Source organism: Biomphalaria glabrata, chromosome 7 (assembly GCF_947242115.1).
Source record: "Biomphalaria glabrata chromosome 7, xgBioGlab47.1, whole genome shotgun sequence".
Taxonomy (NCBI): Eukaryota; Metazoa; Mollusca; class Gastropoda; family Planorbidae; genus Biomphalaria; species Biomphalaria glabrata.
The window spans coordinates 34,863,416-34,883,533 of NC_074717.1; the positions used below are offsets into that span (position 1 = coordinate 34,863,416).

Below are 20,118 nucleotides of genomic sequence, written 5' to 3' on the forward strand. Positions count from 1 at the left end.
GATCTTCAATTCTGAAAATAAATTGTTGCACTCAATCTAGATCTATTTTGTGTTGATGGTTTCCCTGATCAATGGCCCACGACTCATCGCTTCCAATTGTTAGAGTTATTTTTTTTTTTAGACATTTGTTTTCACCAGAACGTTCAAATAAGTTAAACTGAAAACAATTTTACAACCAAAAAGGATAATAATGGCCAGGTGCCAAAACAGAAACACTTAGATCTATCTATAAAAATACAGTTATTTATTGCGCTTATAATATAGAATTATATAGGCTATGGCTATTTTTATACTGCTGGTAATTGCTGTTTAATACAACACTCTAATCAGACAAAACTTTGCTTTGATTTGTCAAAATCTATAAGTTGGTCCAGAGTAACCTACCCTTAAACGAAACAAATATAACACACAATTTACAAGTAGCTTTGGCTTCAGAGTTTTAAAAGTCGAAAGATGAAACTACAAGGCAATTTTTTTACAACTTTAAAGTAGAAGAACAATACCAGTTAAGAAAAAAGAAATGAGAAAATCTTTTTTAAATGTGCCAAATCTTTGAAAGTGAATTCTTTACCCCCGAAAGAAAAAGAGCCATTAATGCACATTGGATTTGTTATGTACATTGATGCCATTATGCTGTTGCTAGGTAACCTATCACCTATATCAAACTCAAGTGTTGCTCACGGAATCCGTTACAAACGAATTTTGACATATACTTTTCAACATATTGTGGACACATAACACAACCTACCATCCAACGAAAAGGAAAAAAAAAAGAATTAAAAGTATAATTAACATACGGTACACAAACCTTACACGTCTGGGCATAGTGTATGTGATTTTGTTTTCATAGTGTATGTGATTTTGTTTTTATAGTGTATGTGATTTTGTTTTCATAGTGTATGTGATTTTGTTTTCATAGTGTATGTGATTTTGTTTTCATAGAATATGTGATTTTGTTTTCATAGTGTATGTGATTTTGTTTTAGTGTATGTGATTTTGTTTTCATAGTGTATGTGATTTTGTTTTTATAGTGTATGTGATTTTGTTTTCATAGTGTATGTGATTTTGTTTTTATAGTGTATGTGATTTTGTTTTAGTGTATGTGATTTTGTTTTCATAGTGTATGTGATTTTGTTTTTATAGTGTATGTGATTTTGTTTTCATAGTGTATGTGATTTTGTTTTCATAGTGTATGTGATTTTGTTTTAGTGTATGTGATTTTGTTTTTATAGTGTATGTGATTTTGTTTTCATAGTGTATGTGATTTTGTTTTTATAGTGTATGTGATTTTGTTTTAGTGTATGTGATTTTGTTTTTATAGTGTATGTGATTTTGTTTTAGTGTATGTGATTTTGTTTTAGTGTATGTGATTTTGTTTTCATAGTGTATGTGATTTTGTTTTAGTGTATGTGATTTTGTTTTCATAGTGTATGTGATTTTGTTTTCATAGTGTATGTGATTTTGTTTTTATAGTGTATGTGATTTTGTTTTCATAGTGTATGTGATTTTGTTTTCATAGTGTATGTGATTTTGTTTTCATAGTGTATGTGATTTTGTTTTAGTGTATGTGATTTTGTTTTCATAGTGTATGTGATTTTGTTTTTATAGTGTATGTGATTTTGTTTTCATAGTGTATGTGATTTTGTTTTTATAGTGTATGTGATTTTGTTTTAGTGTATGTGATTTTGTTTTTATAGTGTATGTGATTTTGTTTTAGTGTATGTGATTTTGTTTTTATAGTGTATGTGATTTTGTTTTCATAGAATATGTGATTTTGTTTTCATAGTGTATGTGATTTTGTTTTAGTGTATGTGATTTTGTTTTCATAGTGTATGTGATTTTGTTTTCATAGTGTATGTGATTTTGTTTTCATAGTGTATGTGATTTTGTTTTTATAGTGTATGTGATTTTGTTTTAGTGTATGTGATTTTGTTTTCATAGTGTATGTGATTTTGTTTTCATAGTGTATGTGATTTTGTTTTCATAGTGTATGTAATTTTGTTTTCATAGTGTATGTGATTTTGTTTTAGTGTATGTGATTTTGTTTTCATAGTGAATGTGATTTTGTTTTTATAGTGTATGTGATTTTGTTTTCATAGTGTATGTGATTTTGTTTTCATAGTGTATGTGATTTTGTTTTCATAGTGTATGTGATTTTGTTTTCATAGTGTATGTGATTTTGTTTTCATAGTGTATGTGATTTTGTTTTCATAGTGTATGTGATTTTGTTTTAGTGTATGTGATTTTGTTTTCATAGTGTATGTGATTTTGTTTTCATAGTGTATGTGATTTTGTTTTAGTGTATGTGATTTTGTTTTAGTGTATGTGATTTTGTTTTAGTGTATGTGATTTTGTTTTCATAGTGAATGCCATTTTGTTTTTATTTAAGACATGACTTTATGTGGACGAGACACTACAGACAAGAAGTAATCCCACTTTGGGGGGGGGGGGATACATGTTACGTTTCTGTTGCCCTCCATTAGCACCTAATCCAATTTGAGATAATATCGTTCCTTGTCACTCACTCTGGAGCAAGGGGGGAAAACTCATTTCAGGTCCAGCAGTTCAGTCAGATGTCTACTGCCCTAGCTCTACCTGTAGAATTACTTCCCCTTCCCCTCAACTTTTAGGTGGGGGGACGACCATTAATCTCTTTTATGACTCGTGACGAAATATTAAAAAAAAACAAAGACAAAAAAACAAAAAAAAAAAACCCTAAAACAACCCTGGCAATGAGAAAACCAGACGAGAGTATTTGAAAAGGGGAAAAATACGTCAAATGACATCATTGGAAGGTTTCTCTCCTAGTTGAGACCTAGCGTTCCCAGAGACATTGTTTAGCAAGAGGTTGGTAAGAACCTAGACGCACATCAAAAGATCTACCACATGTGAAAACAACGCGCATGTACGTGTGTGTGTGAGAGACAGTGTGTGTGTGTGAAAGAGAGAGAGACGGTGTGTGTGGTGGTAATGAATGATTGTGAGCTTTGTATCGGGTATCACTTCCTCTTGAATTGTTCTCTGCGTGAGCATGTCTTTAGTAGGAACAGATGCCTGATTGTTCTGTTTTTGTGAGATTTGTTTCCGATATAAGATGCCTCCACCTTTTACCTGGAGATGCTCTTTGGAAAGGTCTTGTCAAGTGTTTGGTAAAGAATAGCTCAGAATAACCCAAAGATCCCAGGCTGTTTCAAAATGCCTCGCCAGAAAGTGAAATACAAAACTAACTCATAGGCAGAGAGACGTTTGATTATATAATTAAAAGCATTAAATGATAAAGAGTTTTGGCCACTATATTTATTTAATTGTTTTGTCAAATAATAGACCTTTTACTTTAAAAACATTCCCAGCACTGACTGGATGCTATGAGCTCAAAATATGAACGTTTTCAGAAATGTTGGCCTTTTCAAGTAAACAAATAATTAGATCTGTCGGTAATTGGATCTAGTCGCCTGTTGGGATAAAAGAAAGAAAAAAGGCACCTTGGCTAACTGAGCCCGTAAGTTACCCAAATACTTACATGAAAGGTATAATTTTGGGGGAGCTGGGGTTGGGTGTGTATTGGAACTCGAGTAGTAATCCTACTCCCGTTCACCCTACCCTTGTGTTTGCAAGCCACAGTCAACTTGTCAAACTGAGCTATTTATAGGCTAATAACGTGAAAATGTCTGCAGGGGAAGGCAGTTCAGCAGACGAAGTATCTACAGAGACATCAAAGGCCTGACTTCCAGCTCACTAAGAGATAACTCGCTGGTTTCTTGTTATGAGAGATGACAGGGGCGTACAACATGAGAGACGGGTCGTTTGTAAGTGTTATGTGTGTGTGTTACAATGAGGATTGAGAAAGTGTAACAGAGAGAGAGAGAAAGAGAGAGAGAGAGAGAGAGGGAGCGGGGCAAGGTAGAAAGAAAAAGAATGACAAATAGTAAAGAGAAATGAGAAAGAAAGAGGAATAGAGAAAAAAAGAAAGAGACAGAAGAGAGAGAGAGAGAGAGAGAGAGAAAGAAAAAGAGAGAAAAGGAGAGAAAAAGGAAAGAGCTAGAAAAAACGAAAAAAGAGAAATAAAAAAGAATGAAATAGAAAGAAATAATTATCTAAACAGTATACATGTGAGGTTTAGAGTATTTATGCGTGTGAGTGTGAGTAGTGATTTAACGGATGTAATAATGCCTTATGACTAAGATGCTATTTTTAAATTGCTGCACTGCATGTATAAATAGAGGCGCAACTGATGCATGAGATGAGTGACGAGACAGAGCTGGCCACATGACGTTCACCGTGAGCCACAAAAACACATTTACATCATCTGCCCCTTTTTTTTTTAAACTTATACATTTCTATTTCGTGTGTGTGTGCTGCTCTATTGATTCCTTTACTATTAATTTAAAACATCCCTTTCAATTGATTTCATGCATATGGGCAGTTTAACTGGCAACAATCTTCTACTTACAAGCAGAAAGCTAATAAAACATTCCCACTCTAAACAAGTTTTTTTTTTATTATGTTACTACGTCTACATCTAGGTTTAAAGCGGATTTCGACAAGTATTGAACTGTGCTACGGTCAGCAGGACTGCTCAGTAAATCTGACCGCCCGATGGGACGATTGTCGTTCAGTCAATAAGAAATATTGCTTCCTCATTTGAGTCTTGAGCCGATTAGTTCCTTCTAGAAGGGAATGTCTTTGTGCAAAAGGGCCTCGCACTTTCGGTTGTCTTTCTCTGGAGAGGATAAACAGCACGTGGGATGTAGTACAGCAATTGAAACGTGTACTTTGTGTGTGCCAGGGAGAGCACGACGCGGGGGCCAAATTTAAAACCTAGGACTCAATATTGTGTTTTGTTTGTTGATTTATGTTGCTAGTATAGTTGGTGGCTTCAATCAAGCCAACTAGATCTATTTTCCACAGCGTTATGTAAATTTGGTTAGAAAAAAAATGTTTAGTATGTTATTGACACTTATTGGTCAATTTTATTAATAGTAATGGCAATGTCTTAGATTTTGAGGATTAAGGATGAATGTAGTGCCAAGCTACAGCAGAAGGCTCTAATTATTGCAGAATTCCCACCTTTCTTTGCCACCCCTCCCTAAAAAAAAATAAAAAAAATGAAAGGATACAGTCAATCATTGTCTTCAATGAAGGCATGGGTTCCGTCTTGTAAAACTTTTTGAATTCCTTCCTAATGTCGTAAAACTTGTAAAAATATGTGGGCAATGGAATGTTCTTTTTGCAACACTCATGGTGTATGCACTGTCTGAGGTGGGCTTGACCATCGGTCAGCAGATAGAATGACCGTCCTCCGTGTTCCGGGTGTACTCCTTTAGCACTGAGAAATCTGTCAAACTAGAAAGAAAGAAGTAATTAGATCTATGTAGGCCTACAGCCAACATTAACTTAGATTATTAAGTGATTCATAGCATACTTTTATCTAATAAATAGGTCTCAAGTGAAAAAAAAAAGAGGGCGGGGGCAGGACCGGTCTTTTGCAATAAATTTTGTTTCAAATATTTTTTTTTTCAATTCCTACTTTTGGCTCGTGCTTTCGTCATAGTCAAAACCAAAAGTAAAAATTTTGAATAATTTATTTCGAGCTGATACATCATACATAGCTGTATAGCTGGTTTAGCGAAGCTGTTAACACATTTCCCATGCTGGTAATTCCCCCCTCTTTACTTTCAAAGACAAATAAAGCATGTAGGTTTAGTTTACCATGTTTCTTGAACATTAAGTAGGAACTGATTTATTTAACCGTCCCCTTAATTTTCGTCTTACCATTTTGTTCGGACTTTATTACCTGGCTAATGTTTTTAGTTGTTTACTGACACTACCATGTTACTTTTGCCAGGTTGTATCAACTGTTATATTTCTTTCGTGATGTCAGACCAAATTATTATTAGTTCAAATTAGTCTTGGCAAAGAAAGATAACAAAAACTAAACGACTGATTACATATACATTCATTTTATTCAAACAGAGGTCTAAGTCCTTACAATAAAACGTTTAACCCATCCGGTCTGTAGACAACACTATTATAGCATGGGACACAATGGTGGACATTGGAAGCAGTGTGTTTGATTGGGTGCGTGTTGGTGGGACTGTCTGTACGTCTTGTTCTCTGTTTGCTGGACTGCTGTTTGTGGTCAAACAGTTCCAAGATGCCCCGAGTGTTTATTTATTGTGGCCTTCTGCCCCGTGCCACTGGTCACTAGGTGGCAGCACTGGCAGAGAGGAGAAAAAAAGGGGAGAGGGGAAAGGGTTAAGAAGAGGTCAGCTCTGAGGTACTCAGGGGACACAGGAAGCCATTGAATTTGACCAAACTGAACAGCGAGAAAAAAAAAATTGAGGGCCATGTTTTAAGAAGGACCGAAAGGGCGGACACAATGGCAAACAGTCTGGGGCAAGAGGATCAACAAGCGTATTGTGGAGAGCACTAATCGTTTGGTGAGGAAATAGGGTCAATGTTGTGTACTGCTGGTCCCTGGCATGACAGAATTAGAGCCTAATAATAGAAACAAGGGAAATAATCAGCAGGTATAATTTCATGCTTCAGCACATGGGCCTTAAGACGTGGGGATCATCACGCCCCCAAAAGTAAATAATAATAAAAAGATATGAAAAGACATACTCTCAAAACATTTTTTATTGGTCTGGAAAAGCACGTGACTAGCCTGTAAACTTCTGTGTTGTGGCAACACTTAGTTATGTATTCATGAAATTCGTCTTAGACAATAAAGAGTGTTATGTGTTGCGTAATACAGGCCATTTGTATCTTAAATCGCATTAACAGTTTGGGATAATTTACATCCCACGCAACTAGTGCCTTTTAATTTTGTTTTTCAATTGTTGATGGATATAAACCTGCTCTTACAATAAGCTTAGGCTTACTCAGCCTTTTATATATAGTGATTTTAATAACGCCTTTAGTTTTTGAGATCTGATCACATATGCAGTGAACAGATAAGCAGAAAAAAAGAAGGCGACTTTCCGAATACACGTAGCAATCGACTTTGTCTACAACGTTAGGTCGAGTTGACATGTTACCTCTTCTAGAACATGGTCTAGTGGCGGAGCCTGTTTCACCAGCTCCTCGTCCAGACCCGTTTCAGCTTTACAATCATCTGTCAGGAGCGTCTCCGTCAACTCGTTGGGCTGGGGCTTGACGTAGTAGTTCTGAACATCAACTACCTGGGGAGTAAAAAAAAAAACAACAAACAATTGATTGTGGTTGTACCAACGTATGGCTGTCATTGTTTTGCTCTATTTTCATTCTGCCCACAGATGTTATTCATTAGGTCTACCCCCGTGGGGCCGCCCTTGGTGTGTGTAAAACATTATCTTCCAAGCCGCATAAAATCAATAAAATATATGACCCATCTATGGCCAGATGTTTGAAGGGAGGAACGTGTTACTTACACGAGCACACCAGATCTATCTTCCCATCACAACAGCTGTTGTATTCCCCACCAGTCAAGCTATCACCACCAAGCATCATTAAACGTGTGTACGTTATGTACTGGTCACGTTCTTTGTTGTACAGAATGAGCTCCAAGTTTTGTTTTCATTCTTCAAATAACAGTTGACCACATTCTCTTTTGCTTTATTTTTCTTACCTATCCCGTCATGCCATGTCATCAGGAAATAAGTTACCCGCTTGGAAGTCACACTAACCATTTTATTAGCCCTTCTTTAAAACAGTACTGCACATTTTATGTAAGTTATTTGAACAAGAAAATGACAACAAAGTCTTGAATTTAATGGGGGTAGAATGGTGTTTGAATACGGACCATGCAGAGAAGAACCAGCTTCATGCATTTAACTCGGAACGTTTTCAGTAGAAAGTAGGAAGAAAACTTACATTTTTATCTTTACATTTCTATCTTTACATTTCTATCTTGTTCTACGCAGCTAAGTTACGTTCTCCTAGCTCAAGGCACTGTGTTTGTGATGCCGAGTGTCATGTTGTCGTCATTTATGTGTTGGAATAGTCAAATAATTAGTCAATATAGTGCTACTTAAATATTGGAGACTCTCACCATAAACTAAACAAAAGTCAAGGACGCTCAATTTAATCTCGATTCTGCCAACTAAAAAAAAAATGAGTGAAGATTCCAACTGTAATTTTGTTATTGAATACACTACCGTGCCGTACCGTTTTAAAATGCACAACTATATCCAGCTGTTGCCTGTTTGTTTTCAAATACGTTGCGCCACTGTCAATTCAAGGCTTCTTTCGTATTGAGCTTAGTTTGAGCTCCCAAAAGAAGAGCTTAGACAATTTGATTCTGCAGTGTTAAAAAGTGCTCAAAATTATCAACACCTTTACAAAACAACAACCTAGTTTATCAACACCTTTACAAAACAACAACCTAGTTTATCAACACCTTTACAAAACAACAACCTAGTTTATCAACACCTTTACAAAACAACAACCTAGTTTATCAACACCTTTACAAAACAACAACCTAGTTTATCAACACCTTTACAAAACAACAACCTAGTTTATCAACACCTTTACAAAACAACAACCTAGTTTATCAACACCTTTACAAAACAACAACCTAGTTTCTCAACACCTTTACAAAACAAGAACCTAGTTTATCAACACCTTTACAAAACAACAACCTAGTTTCTCAACACCTTTACAAAACAACAACCTAGTTTATCAACACCTTTACAAAACAACAACCTAGTTTCTCAACACCTTTACAAAACAACAACCTAGTTTCTCAACACCTTTACAAAACAACAACCTAGTTTCTCAACACCTTTACAAAACAACAACCTAGTTTATCAACACCTTTACAAAACAACAACCTAGTTTATCAACACCTTTACAAAACAACAACCTAGTTTATCAACACCTTTACAAAACAACAACCTAGTTTATCAACACCTTTACAAAACAACAACCTAGTTTCTCAACACCTTTACAAAACAAGAACCTAGTTTATCAACACCTTTACAAAACAACAACCTAGTTTCTCAACACCTTTACAAAACAACAACCTAGTTTATCAACACCTTTACAAAACAACAACCTAGTTTCTCAACACCTTTACAAAACAACAACCTAGTTTATCAACACCTTTACAAAACAACAACCTAGTTTATCAACACCTTTACAAAACAACAACCTAGTTTATCAACACCTTTACAAAACAACAACCTAGTTTATCAACACCTTTACAAAACAACAACCTAGTTTATCAACACCTTTACAAAACAACAACCTAGTTTATCAACACCTTTACAAAACAACAACCTAGTTTATCAACACCTTTACAAAACAACAACCTAGTTTATCAACACCTTTACAAAACAACAACCTAGTTTATCAACACCTTTACAAAACAACAACCTAGTTTATCAACACCTTTACAAAACAACAACCTAGTTTATCAACACTTCCTTTAGTTTGTACGCCGGAGACACCAAAAAGCTGAGCTATTTATAGTTGTTCCGCCATGTCTGAGAAAACCAATGTGGCTGCGTGCACCAAAACAACTAGTCTCTAAAGATCCACAAGTTCAAGTTTTTTACTTGCTATTCACACATTTTGTTTGTTTGTTTACCCGTAAACTGTTGAAAACAACAAAATTCTCTTCAATTTTAATGTTTAAATTTCCAGGACTACAATAAGGCCTACAATAAAACGCATGTAAAATAAGTGTGTTTTCCTGAATAAAAGACATACGTTAGAGCAAGAAAGCAAAAGGTCAAGTCGAACACTAAATTGAACGTGAAATGTTTCAACAATTTTAACATTCATTATTCTGTTCGTGAGCCCAGACTTTTGTTATGTTAAAAAAAAGAGTTCAAATCTAGATATAAATAATGTTATAAACTTGGTGGTGGCACAGAGAGGGGTAGTGGTGTGTGTGTAGTCAGCCGACGCCAATCGCCCCAGGCCAGCGCTAGACGAGCGGTCAACCGTGACGAGTTACGACGGTCAGCCAAGACGAGTATCAACATGAAGGTTCGAGTAGGATCGTCGTCGTGAACAGAGCTCAGAAGCGTCACGAGAGTTGTAGTCATCTGACCACCTAGAAACGTCGAGCGGCGTTCTGTCCGGTTCTAGAAGGCCAGTAGGGACCCTATATAAGGAGCGGAGGTGTCGCAGTCAAGACGGTTGAGAAAGCGGGTTCACGACAGGAGTTCAGAACACGGTCAACTACAGCACAGTTCAGCGGTGTGGTTCTGTACGGAGCATTACGACGGTTCAGTGCGGAGTACTGTCAAGTACAGTTGAGACGAACGGCGTCTTGATCTTGGTCTGTGATCGAGTCCGACACAACGAGCCCAAGTGTGTGAAGTCAGTCCTGAACTGTTGAACCCAGTGCAAGCCCGGAACGAGACGGAGAGGCCAGTGCAAGACTCGATACGGCGGAACGGTGTTATCGGAGAGATATTTGTTATCGCAGAGCTATTTGTACTGTTCTACGTGATGCCAATTGTACAGTATTGGCTGTTATTTATGGACATTAAACCTTTACGTTATTTTGGAGCCCTGACTTGTCAAGTTCTTTAAGTTGGTGGTGTATGGTGCAGTTTGCAGAGAGCCTGGATAGTGAGATTCGTAACAACTGGTGTCAGAAGTGGGATCGGATCGGAATCGGATTGGATCGGATCTACTATGGCTCGTCTGAAACTGCTGTACGAACTCGAATTTAGAGAACTGAAGGAAGAACTCCGTGGACGAAGGCTGAAGGTATATGGTAACAAGGAAACTTTACAAGCACGCCTCCGAGAAGACATGTTGGAAGAAAGAGAAGATCCGGACACATATCTTTTTGAAGTCGAACCTAACTTGCTGGAACAGCTCACCAGTAGCATGCAGCAACAGATCACCAGTAGCATGCAGCAACAGATCACCAGTACCCGTATCATGCTAGACGAGATGAGTGCGACATTGAAGAAGAACACCGAGGAGTTCTGTAGAGAGATTAAAAAGATGGGTACCTCAGTGAAGGAAATGACGAGCCCCGTGGTGAAAACGATGGACGTGGTGGAAGAAACCATGTACGACGAAGGAGACTTGAAAGATGAAGGAGGTTCACAATGGTTGGACATTGAACAATTACCCACCCAATGCTGTGAATCAATAAGCAGTAACAATGGCAATGCTGATGAAGGTGGTGCTGCCTGTGAATCCGAAAACAAGGAGTACAGACTTGTGGAGCCGAAAGAGACAGATCAAGAGAACGCTGAGTTTGCCTACAAGCCTGTTGCTGAGGGACGTTTACATGATGAAAGCTACCGGCGAGGCTTGGACTCTACAGACGTTCGTCCAGATGCTAAGATCAGCGAGAGAAGCCCTGGTGGTGATCGTGAGAACCCATTGATACCTGATGAAGTCGTTGAGAGACAATTGCAAGTCGGAAGATACCAGCCAGATCGGCACCCAACAGACGTTGGTCAGGCTGCCAAGACTGGAGAGGAAAGTCCTGATGGTGGTGAAAAGAATCCAAGGAAGCTTAACGTTGAAGTTGATGGACATTCGCACGACGAAAGTCATCGACCAGGTCTGAAACCAACAGGCGATTGGCCCGATACTGAGACGAGAGAGAGAGGTCCTGATGGTGGTGAAGAAAGCCGAATGGAGCCTGAAGCCGAAGACGAGGGACCTTTGCACGAGGAGTGTTACCAACCTGCCCCACAAGCATGCCCTCCAGACAAGGCTGACGATGATGACCTGTCCCACAATTCCCTGTCCTGTGAATTTGAAGCCCATCCCAGTCCTTCTTCGCAAAGCCCTATGAAGCCACCTCTTTGGTCAACAATCTTGGTAATCCCTACCCTTACATCCTATACCTCTCCATGTGTCAAGAGGCTGTCCTCAGTACCGACCGACAAGAGAGCGATGCAACCAAAACGTCACTGCAACAAGAGGACGATCAACTGGAGGAAAAGAAGAAGGCGGCGTTTGCGTAGTCCAACGTGCATGGTGATTCAACCAAGAATTAACTGCAGCCACACGAAGACCAACTGGCGGAGAAGAAAAAGAAGGCTACTTTTGTTGAGTGCAACATGGATGACGATGCGACAACGACATCGATGCAACCAGATGAAGGCTAACTGGAGGAGAAGAAGAAAACGTTTTCTGAATTCAACGTGGGTGGCGATGAAAGCACGACGTCCATGCAACCAGGTGAAGGCCAATTGGAGAAGAAGAAGGAAGCGACCATTGCTGACTGCAACATGGATGGCTCCATCAAGCTCAAGAGGCAAGCCAACTGCCACTGATCGACCCCCGCCTGCAGCGATGAAACTTTACAGCCAATGTCATGAGCTTGATTCTGTCCGGGACGGACAGATCTAAGGAGGGGGCAGTGTTATAAACTTGGTGGTGGCACAGAGAGGGGTAGTGGTGTGTGTGTAGTCAGCCGACGCCAATCGCCCCAGGCCAGCGCTAGACGAGCGGTCAACCGTGACGAGTTACGACGGTCAGCCAAGACGAGTATCAACATGAAGGTTCGAGTAGGATCGTCGTCGTGAACAGAGCTCAGAAGCGTCACGAGAGTTGTAGTCATCTGACCACCTAGAAACGTCGAGCGGCGTTCTGTCCGGTTCTAGAAGGCCAGTAGGGACCCTATATAAGGAGCGGAGGTGTCGCAGTCAAGACGGTTGAGAAAGCGGGTTCACGACAGGAGTTCAGAACACGGTCAACTACAGCACAGTTCAGCGGTGTGGTTCTGTACGGAGCATTACGACGGTTCAGTGCGGAGTACTGTCAAGTACAGTTGAGACGAACGGCGTCTTGATCTTGGTCTGTGATCGAGTCCGACACAACGAGCCCAAGTGTGTGAAGTCAGTCCTGAACTGTTGAACCCAGTGCAAGCCCGGAACGAGACGGAGAGGCCAGTGCAAGACTCGATACGGCGGAACGGTGTTATCGGAGAGATATTTGTTATCGCAGAGCTATTTGTACTGTTCTACGTGATGCCAATGGACCTCATTCACCAATCGTAAACAAACAACATTTAGCCACGTGGTGCTCTATCTCTTCTATATAATTTACGATCTCATGTTTAATTCATGATGGTTGTCACGTGACAGTTTTTTTCGTTGTTTTATCAATAAGATCACGTGACTAAATATTGTTTGTTTACGATTGGTGAATGAGGTCCATTGTACAGTATTGGCTGTTATTTATGGACATTAAACCTTTACGTTATTTTGGAGCCCTGACTTGTCAAGTTCTTTAAGTTGGTGGTGTATGGTGCAGTTTGCAGAGAGCCTGGATAGTGAGATTCGTAACAATAACATAAACAAAAATAATTCTTTAAAATTTCAATCCTTCAGTTGACCTCGGTTTCAAAGGTCATTGTCTACGTGTATTTCAACTTTTTTTCTCTTTAGAACGAAAGTAAATAAATGACAAGAGAGAAAGAATACTTTTTTTTTTATCTTTTGGCTTTCTTTGTGTCTATGTGTGTGTGAAACAATAGCCTGAAGCGTGCTAACTGGCAAATTGCCGCCAAGTGTGTTAAATTGCCAGGTGGTAAAGTATTTGTTGTCATCCCCAAGAAACATTATCAGAATATTGTCGTGTGAACAGAGCGCGTGTCGAAACGGGTCAAATTAGCTTAGCACGTGGACTGGTTTTGTTTACAAGCAGAAAGAAAAAAAAAAAGTGTCTTGAAGACATTTCTACACTAAATAGTGTGTACCGAAAATTGTCTTTAAGACATTTCTACATTAATTAGTGTGTACAAAAAAGAGTCTTTAAGACAATTCTACACTAAATAGTGTGTACCAAAAATTGTCTTTGAGACATTTCTACACTAAATAGTGTGTACAAAAAAGAGTCTTTAAGACAATTCTACACTAAATAGTGTGTACCAAAAATTGTCTTTGAGACATTTCTACATTAATTAGTGTGTACAAAAAAGAGTCTTTAAGACAATTCTACACTAAATAGTGTGTACCAAAAATTGTCTTTGAGACATTTCTACACTAAATAGTGTGTACCAAAAATTGTCTTTGAGACATTTCTACACTAAATAGTGTGTACCAAAAATTGTCTTTGAGACATTTCTACACTAAATAGTGTGTACCAAAAATTGTCTTTGAGACATTTCTACACTAAATAGTGTGTACCAAAAATTGTCTTTGAGACATTTCTACACTAAATAGTGTGTACCAAAAATTGTCTTTGAGACATTTCTACACTAAATAGTGTGTACCAAAAATTGTCTTTGAGACATTTCTACACTAAATAGTGTGTACCAAAAATTGTCTTTGAGACATTTCTACACTAAATAGTGTGTACCAAAAATTGTCTTTGAGACATTTCTACACTAAATAGTGTGTACCAAAAATTGTCTTTGAGACATTTCTACACTAAATAGTGTGTACCAAAAATTGTCTTTGAGACATTTCTACACTAAATAGTGTGTACCAAAAATTGTCTTTGAGACATTTCTACACTAAATAGTGTGTACCAAAAATTGTCTTTGAGACATTTCTACACTAAATAGTGTGTACCAAAAATTGTCTTTGAGACATTTCTACACTAAATAGTGTGTACCAAAAATTGTCTTTGAGACATTTCTACACTAAATAGTGTGTACCAAAAATTGTCTTTGAGACATTTCTACACTAAATAGTGTGTACCAAAAATTGTCTTTGAGACATTTCTACACTAAATAGTGTGTACCAAAAATTGTCTTTGAGACATTTCTACACTAAATAGTGTGTACCAAAAATTGTCTTTGAGACATTTCTACACTAAATAGTGTGTACCAAAAATTGTCTTTGAGACATTTCTACACTAAATAGTGTGTACCAAAAATTGTCTTTGAGACATTTCTACACTAAATAGTGTGTACCAAAAATTGTCTTTGAGACATTTCTACACTAAATAGTGTGTACCAAAAATTGTCTTTGAGACATTTCTACACTAAATAGTGTGTACCAAAAATTGTCTTTGAGACATTTCTACACTAAATAGTGTGTACCAAAAATTGTCTTTGAGACATTTCTACACTAAATAGTGTGTACCAAAAATTGTCTTTGAGACATTTCTACACTAAATAGTGTGTACCAAAAATTGTCTTTGAGACATTTCTACACTAAATAGTGTGTACCAAAAATTGTCTTTGAGACATTTCTACACTAAATAGTGTGTACCAAAAATTGTCTTTGAGACATTTCTACACTAAATAGTGTGTACCAAAAATTGTCTTTGAGACATTTCTACACTAAATAGTGTGTAAAAAAAAAAAAGAGGGGGGGGGGGGAAGACTCGTTTTATAAATTTGAAATAATGTTCCTCTGTTTGAAGTAGAGATGTCCGTGCAACTACCGACATTTACATTTCATTACTTAAAAAGATGTTTTAAAATAGGTTATATTTTACATAGTTAGGTATCGATGGAAGTCATTATTCACAAAATACTGAATTATAATTTACAAATTAAAAAACAACACAACCTAATAAAATATCCAGAAAGACTCAGATGAAGGCACTTTTCTTTTTCCATGTACTACGACTCTATTATAAATAATTGTCATTATTTCCTAGCACCATTGGAGCATAAAACGGATTGCCTGAATCAGCCATGAAAACCAATGAAATTAAGTCTCTCATTAACCTGTACGACTACATTGACACATGAATACATGTAGGACGTAAATGCATTCCTTTTGGAAGCAACGTCTGTGAATCGTTAAGATAAGATAAACTGTAAAGCTCATGCAAAATTTATAAATTAATGAAATATTTTTTAAAATGTAAAGAGATGTATTTGAAACTTTTGGAATATTTTTGACCATCATTGAAGAGTATGTATACACAATTAATTTAACAATGAAAATATATTTAGAATTTGACACCCAAATTTAAAATAACAACACCAACAAAATGAATAGAGAGTTGTTGAAATTAATCTTTTATCAATTGTTTTATATAGCACCATAGTGTTTTTTAAATAAATAAATAAATAATAATACTTACTAAAAACCCACAAACTAAAACTCTATGGCCGTATTACGAGATCTTCGGGGCCCACAAAGACCTTCCTTTAGGGAACAGTCTACCAGGAAAGAGAAGAAGAGGCAGACAGAGAAAGGGAAGACAGCATAAAGGAGTGTTGGGCCTGCCATCGGGGGAGATTCTATCCAGAGAGGACTGGAGAACGACGGTCTAAGGCCTAAGGGATATATAAATATATACACATTATGTATACTAAGAAGCACTGTGGTTAGTCTGATAAGTAGTCCGGCCTATATGCGGTAAGTATTTAAGTAACTAAGGTCAATCAGTCGATTGCCGAGTATTAATCTATATTTAAAAAAAAAACAACATAATTCATGTACTTTTAAAAATAAATTCTTAATTAAAGCAGGCTATTTTTTTTTTGTTATTTCAATAAATATTAATTCTAAAACTATGACGATTATGAAATCTTGAGGACCAGTTATTTCATGCACATGTCATTATTTCAATAACGTGGGCAAGAACTTTTTTAACACACGCGCATGCGCAGTAATCAGACGAAAGACAATGTAAGATTAATACGCCATATTACTTTGAAGAGAGCGAGCGCGTGGTCGACGGTCTGGAATGGAGAGGGAGAAAAAAAAAGGCGATGGTAACATCTTGCGAGTCAGTAATAAAACCTTCACAGATGAATGGACGCCCGTAGTCGTCAAGTGCTCATCTTGGCATTTCATTAGAATGGCCGGCACACGAGCTATCAGTCGGAACGAATACCGCCCACTCACGTGAACGCATAAGTGTTTTTAATATATTGGATTCCGTAGAGCGCTACTGACACCACGAAATACATTATCAGTAAATAAATAAAAAAAAAAGATGAAAGAAGGATGTTATGAGTGTCTGACAGTCGTTACGATCGCATTATTAATATTGCGCGGAGAAACACACACATACAAGCACACACACACACAATCACTGCTAAACAAAAATGCAATAATTAGAACTTTTTACACGTTGATCGGCGTAGAACAATTTATCCGGGCCATTGTGTTGCATCTGAACAGAACAAATGTATTCCATGGCACAAATGTCAAGAACACGAATGTACTAACACTCCACATGGTCCATTATCTGGAGTTGGAACTGGTAGCTTAGTGGAATGGCTTAGTTTGATTCATTTAAGTGTAGACTTTCTCGTGAATGAAATCTACTATTACAGCTTTATTAATACATGGCCCCCAGTTCATAGAAAAAAAATGTGTATCAACATAATTTAGACATGCACGTTATGTGGTTAAAGTTTGGGAAAAGGGAGGGGGGCGAGTTTGTTGCGTTAAAGTTGGCTGTGCTATTTAAAATTTTTAATCTAAACATTTTGTAGCGGAGATAAGACGAAAAGTTGAGAATTTTATACAAAACAAGGTCATGGAAGAAAACAAAAAGACGGAGGTCGTGGACTCGTGTCCCGTCGAAAGCCGGACGTACTGGATGTGACGCTTGCATGGCGTGGTTGATTTCAAGCCGATACAATTCTAGACATAAATCTAGCGACACATTATCCAAATAACTCAAATAAACTTTAGAAAACAGAATATTTGAACATCACAAACGTGAATTGTAGAATAAAATAAGTAGACACATTACTTGTTATATAAAGAAACACCGTACATCAGTTTAAATAACCAATCCACGGAAATAAGTTGAAATGAAGCACAACAAACACCCCCCCCCCCGAATCTTTAGTCTCTCCTCTTTTTTAAACTCAAAATACTTCTAGACCTATCTGGGTTTGCGCAACTTCCAATTGTATTATAGATTCGGTTGGACATTTATGAGCTATTCTTAGCTCTACTCAAAACTTACAGAGATTTCGAGAAAAATGAGTAGCAAAAACAAATTAGTTTCGACTACCTAGATACGTTTTATTACGCACCTAGTAGATAGGTAAACGTAAGGTTGTCATTACCAGAAGTGGTTTTGGAAATAAGCACTCTATAAAATTATTACAATGGCATGTGTCTAAAATAGCCTCTGACAACCAGTCCAACTCCTGGCCTTCACGTGTGGCCCAGATATTGGGTCCGGCGGAACGTTTTATCACTAACAGAAAGGGCAAAGGCGAGTGATTGGCGCCTAAACCAGTAAACTTCGGGCAAGAGGATCTCATCAACCTTAGCTGGCTACCCACCTAGGAGAAGGAAAACTCTGAATTCTAACCTCTGCTGCCTTTCAGCTATACCCAATCATGGGAAAGGCTTCGGGGGTCAAACCCTGAGGACAAATCAGGAACCGGCAACCTTATCTGCGATGCCGCTGATCTCAAACTGTTATCGGGAGTTGCCGTTCCTTTGGATAGATCAGCTGGGTAGAGAGGGAGGAACTGCTGAGTGGACGACATCGTTCCAGCCACAGCTAATGTCCAGCATTTCTATGAGATGATCCATAGCCTTTTCGAAACTGAAGTAGGCCATATTCTTAAATATAGCATTAGTTTTTTTTTTTTTTTTTAATATATATAGAGTAGTAACTTAAAATACGCAATGTGGCCTAGAAATAGAGTTATTTTCAAAATATCAAGGAACTCGTTAGACCAGTATATACCTTCATGCCTTACGCACGAACAATAATAATAATGTATTATAATAACATCTACACAAGCATACGACATAGCAGAATATATTCTGAACTTCTGACAGATAGACTCATAAGAAATTGGAACACACTAGTTCTAACGGGAGCGTGCACTTAAAAAAAAAAGTAATTTTTATTTTAAAGACAAATGTGTTTGTTTGCTAAATAAATGTGTAAACTGGATGTGGTAAAATATGTAGGTAGAAGCTGGGGCTGCGTATCCACGTGGAATACTGCATTTCTCATTAATCTTTAGACTAAGACAAGCCTTATTAATTCTTTGTAAACTACTGCGAGTATACAGTTATGTTACAGAACCTAAGCCCGAGAATTGTGAGAATTGGCCTTGGTCTTGACGGTGAAAGAATTTATAAAGCAACACCTAGTGGCCAGGCTGGCTGTGAACAGTCTGTATGTTGGCCTCACAAAAGTCCAATTCCTTCAACAGTTATTATATTCCCACACTACAACTTCATGAATAGACAGGGTCTTAAAAAACAATGACTGAAGAAAGACTGAATGACTGAAGAATGACTGAATGACTGAAGAATGACTGAATGACTGAAGAATGACTAAATGACTGAAGAATGACTGAATGACTGAAGAATGACTGAAAACTGACTGAACGACTGAAGAATGACTGACTGAATGACTGAATGACTGAAGAATGAAGAATGACTGAAAAATGACTGAATGAATGATTCAAGAATGACAGAAGACTGGCTGAAGAATGACTGAAAAATGACTGAATGAATGACAAGAATGACTAAATGACTGAAGAATGACTGAAGAATGACTGAATGACTGAAGAATGACTGAATGACTGAAGAATGACTGAATGACTGAAGAATGACTAAATGACTGAAGAATGACTGAATGACTGAAGAATGACTGAAAACTGACTGAACGACTGAAGAATGACTGACTGAATGACTGAATGACTGAAGAATGAAGAATGACTGAAAAATGACTGAATGAATGATTCAAGAATGACAGAAGACTGGCTGAAGAATGACTGAAAAATGACTGAATGAATGACAAGAATGACTAAATGACTGAAGAATGACTGAAGAATGACTGAATGACTGAAGAATGACTACATAAAGAAGTAAGAGACCAAATCAATAGCGTCAAAGTGTTTAATAAAAATGTCTGTCAAAGAAACAGATGTCCATCATATTGACGTTCAGGTTTTTCTCTATCTCCCCCCCCCCCCAACCCACGCACATCTAGCAGACTATCAAATGATAAGTCACGAGTTCACATGTAAATTATGAGTGAGTCTGGTGTGAATGTACATTGCGTTTTTTTTTTATAGTTATAATGTTTTGTTTGGTGTAATGCACACATTGTAAGACAACTTTCCTTACGAGCAATAAAGATTATTATTATTATTATATTATATAATATATATTATATATATATAATGGGCTTTCGTGCACATTATAATGGGAGTCTTACATTATAATGAAAGACAATGTTGATTTGTAGCAAATTTTACAGTATAACGGGTGACAAAGTTAAATTGTACCAAGTTGTTACATC

General features: G+C 37.4%; 1 protein-coding gene across 5 annotated transcripts in view; it reads right to left on the reverse strand.

Moving 5' to 3' along the window:
* LOC106069039 (epithelial splicing regulatory protein 1-like) overlaps window positions 1-20,118 on the reverse strand; it is an 89,774-nt gene that overhangs the window by 37,315 nt on the left and 32,341 nt on the right. For all 5 annotated transcript variants that reach the window (XM_056036378.1, XM_056036381.1, XM_056036379.1 and 2 more), the window contains exons 3-4: window positions 7,041-7,184; window positions 5,118-5,343 (exon numbers count right to left, since the gene is read on the reverse strand). In XM_056036378.1, coding sequence (XP_055892353.1) covers window positions 5,118-5,343; window positions 7,041-7,184 — 370 coding nt within the window. The remainder of the gene's footprint in view (window positions 1-5,117; window positions 5,344-7,040; window positions 7,185-20,118) is intronic.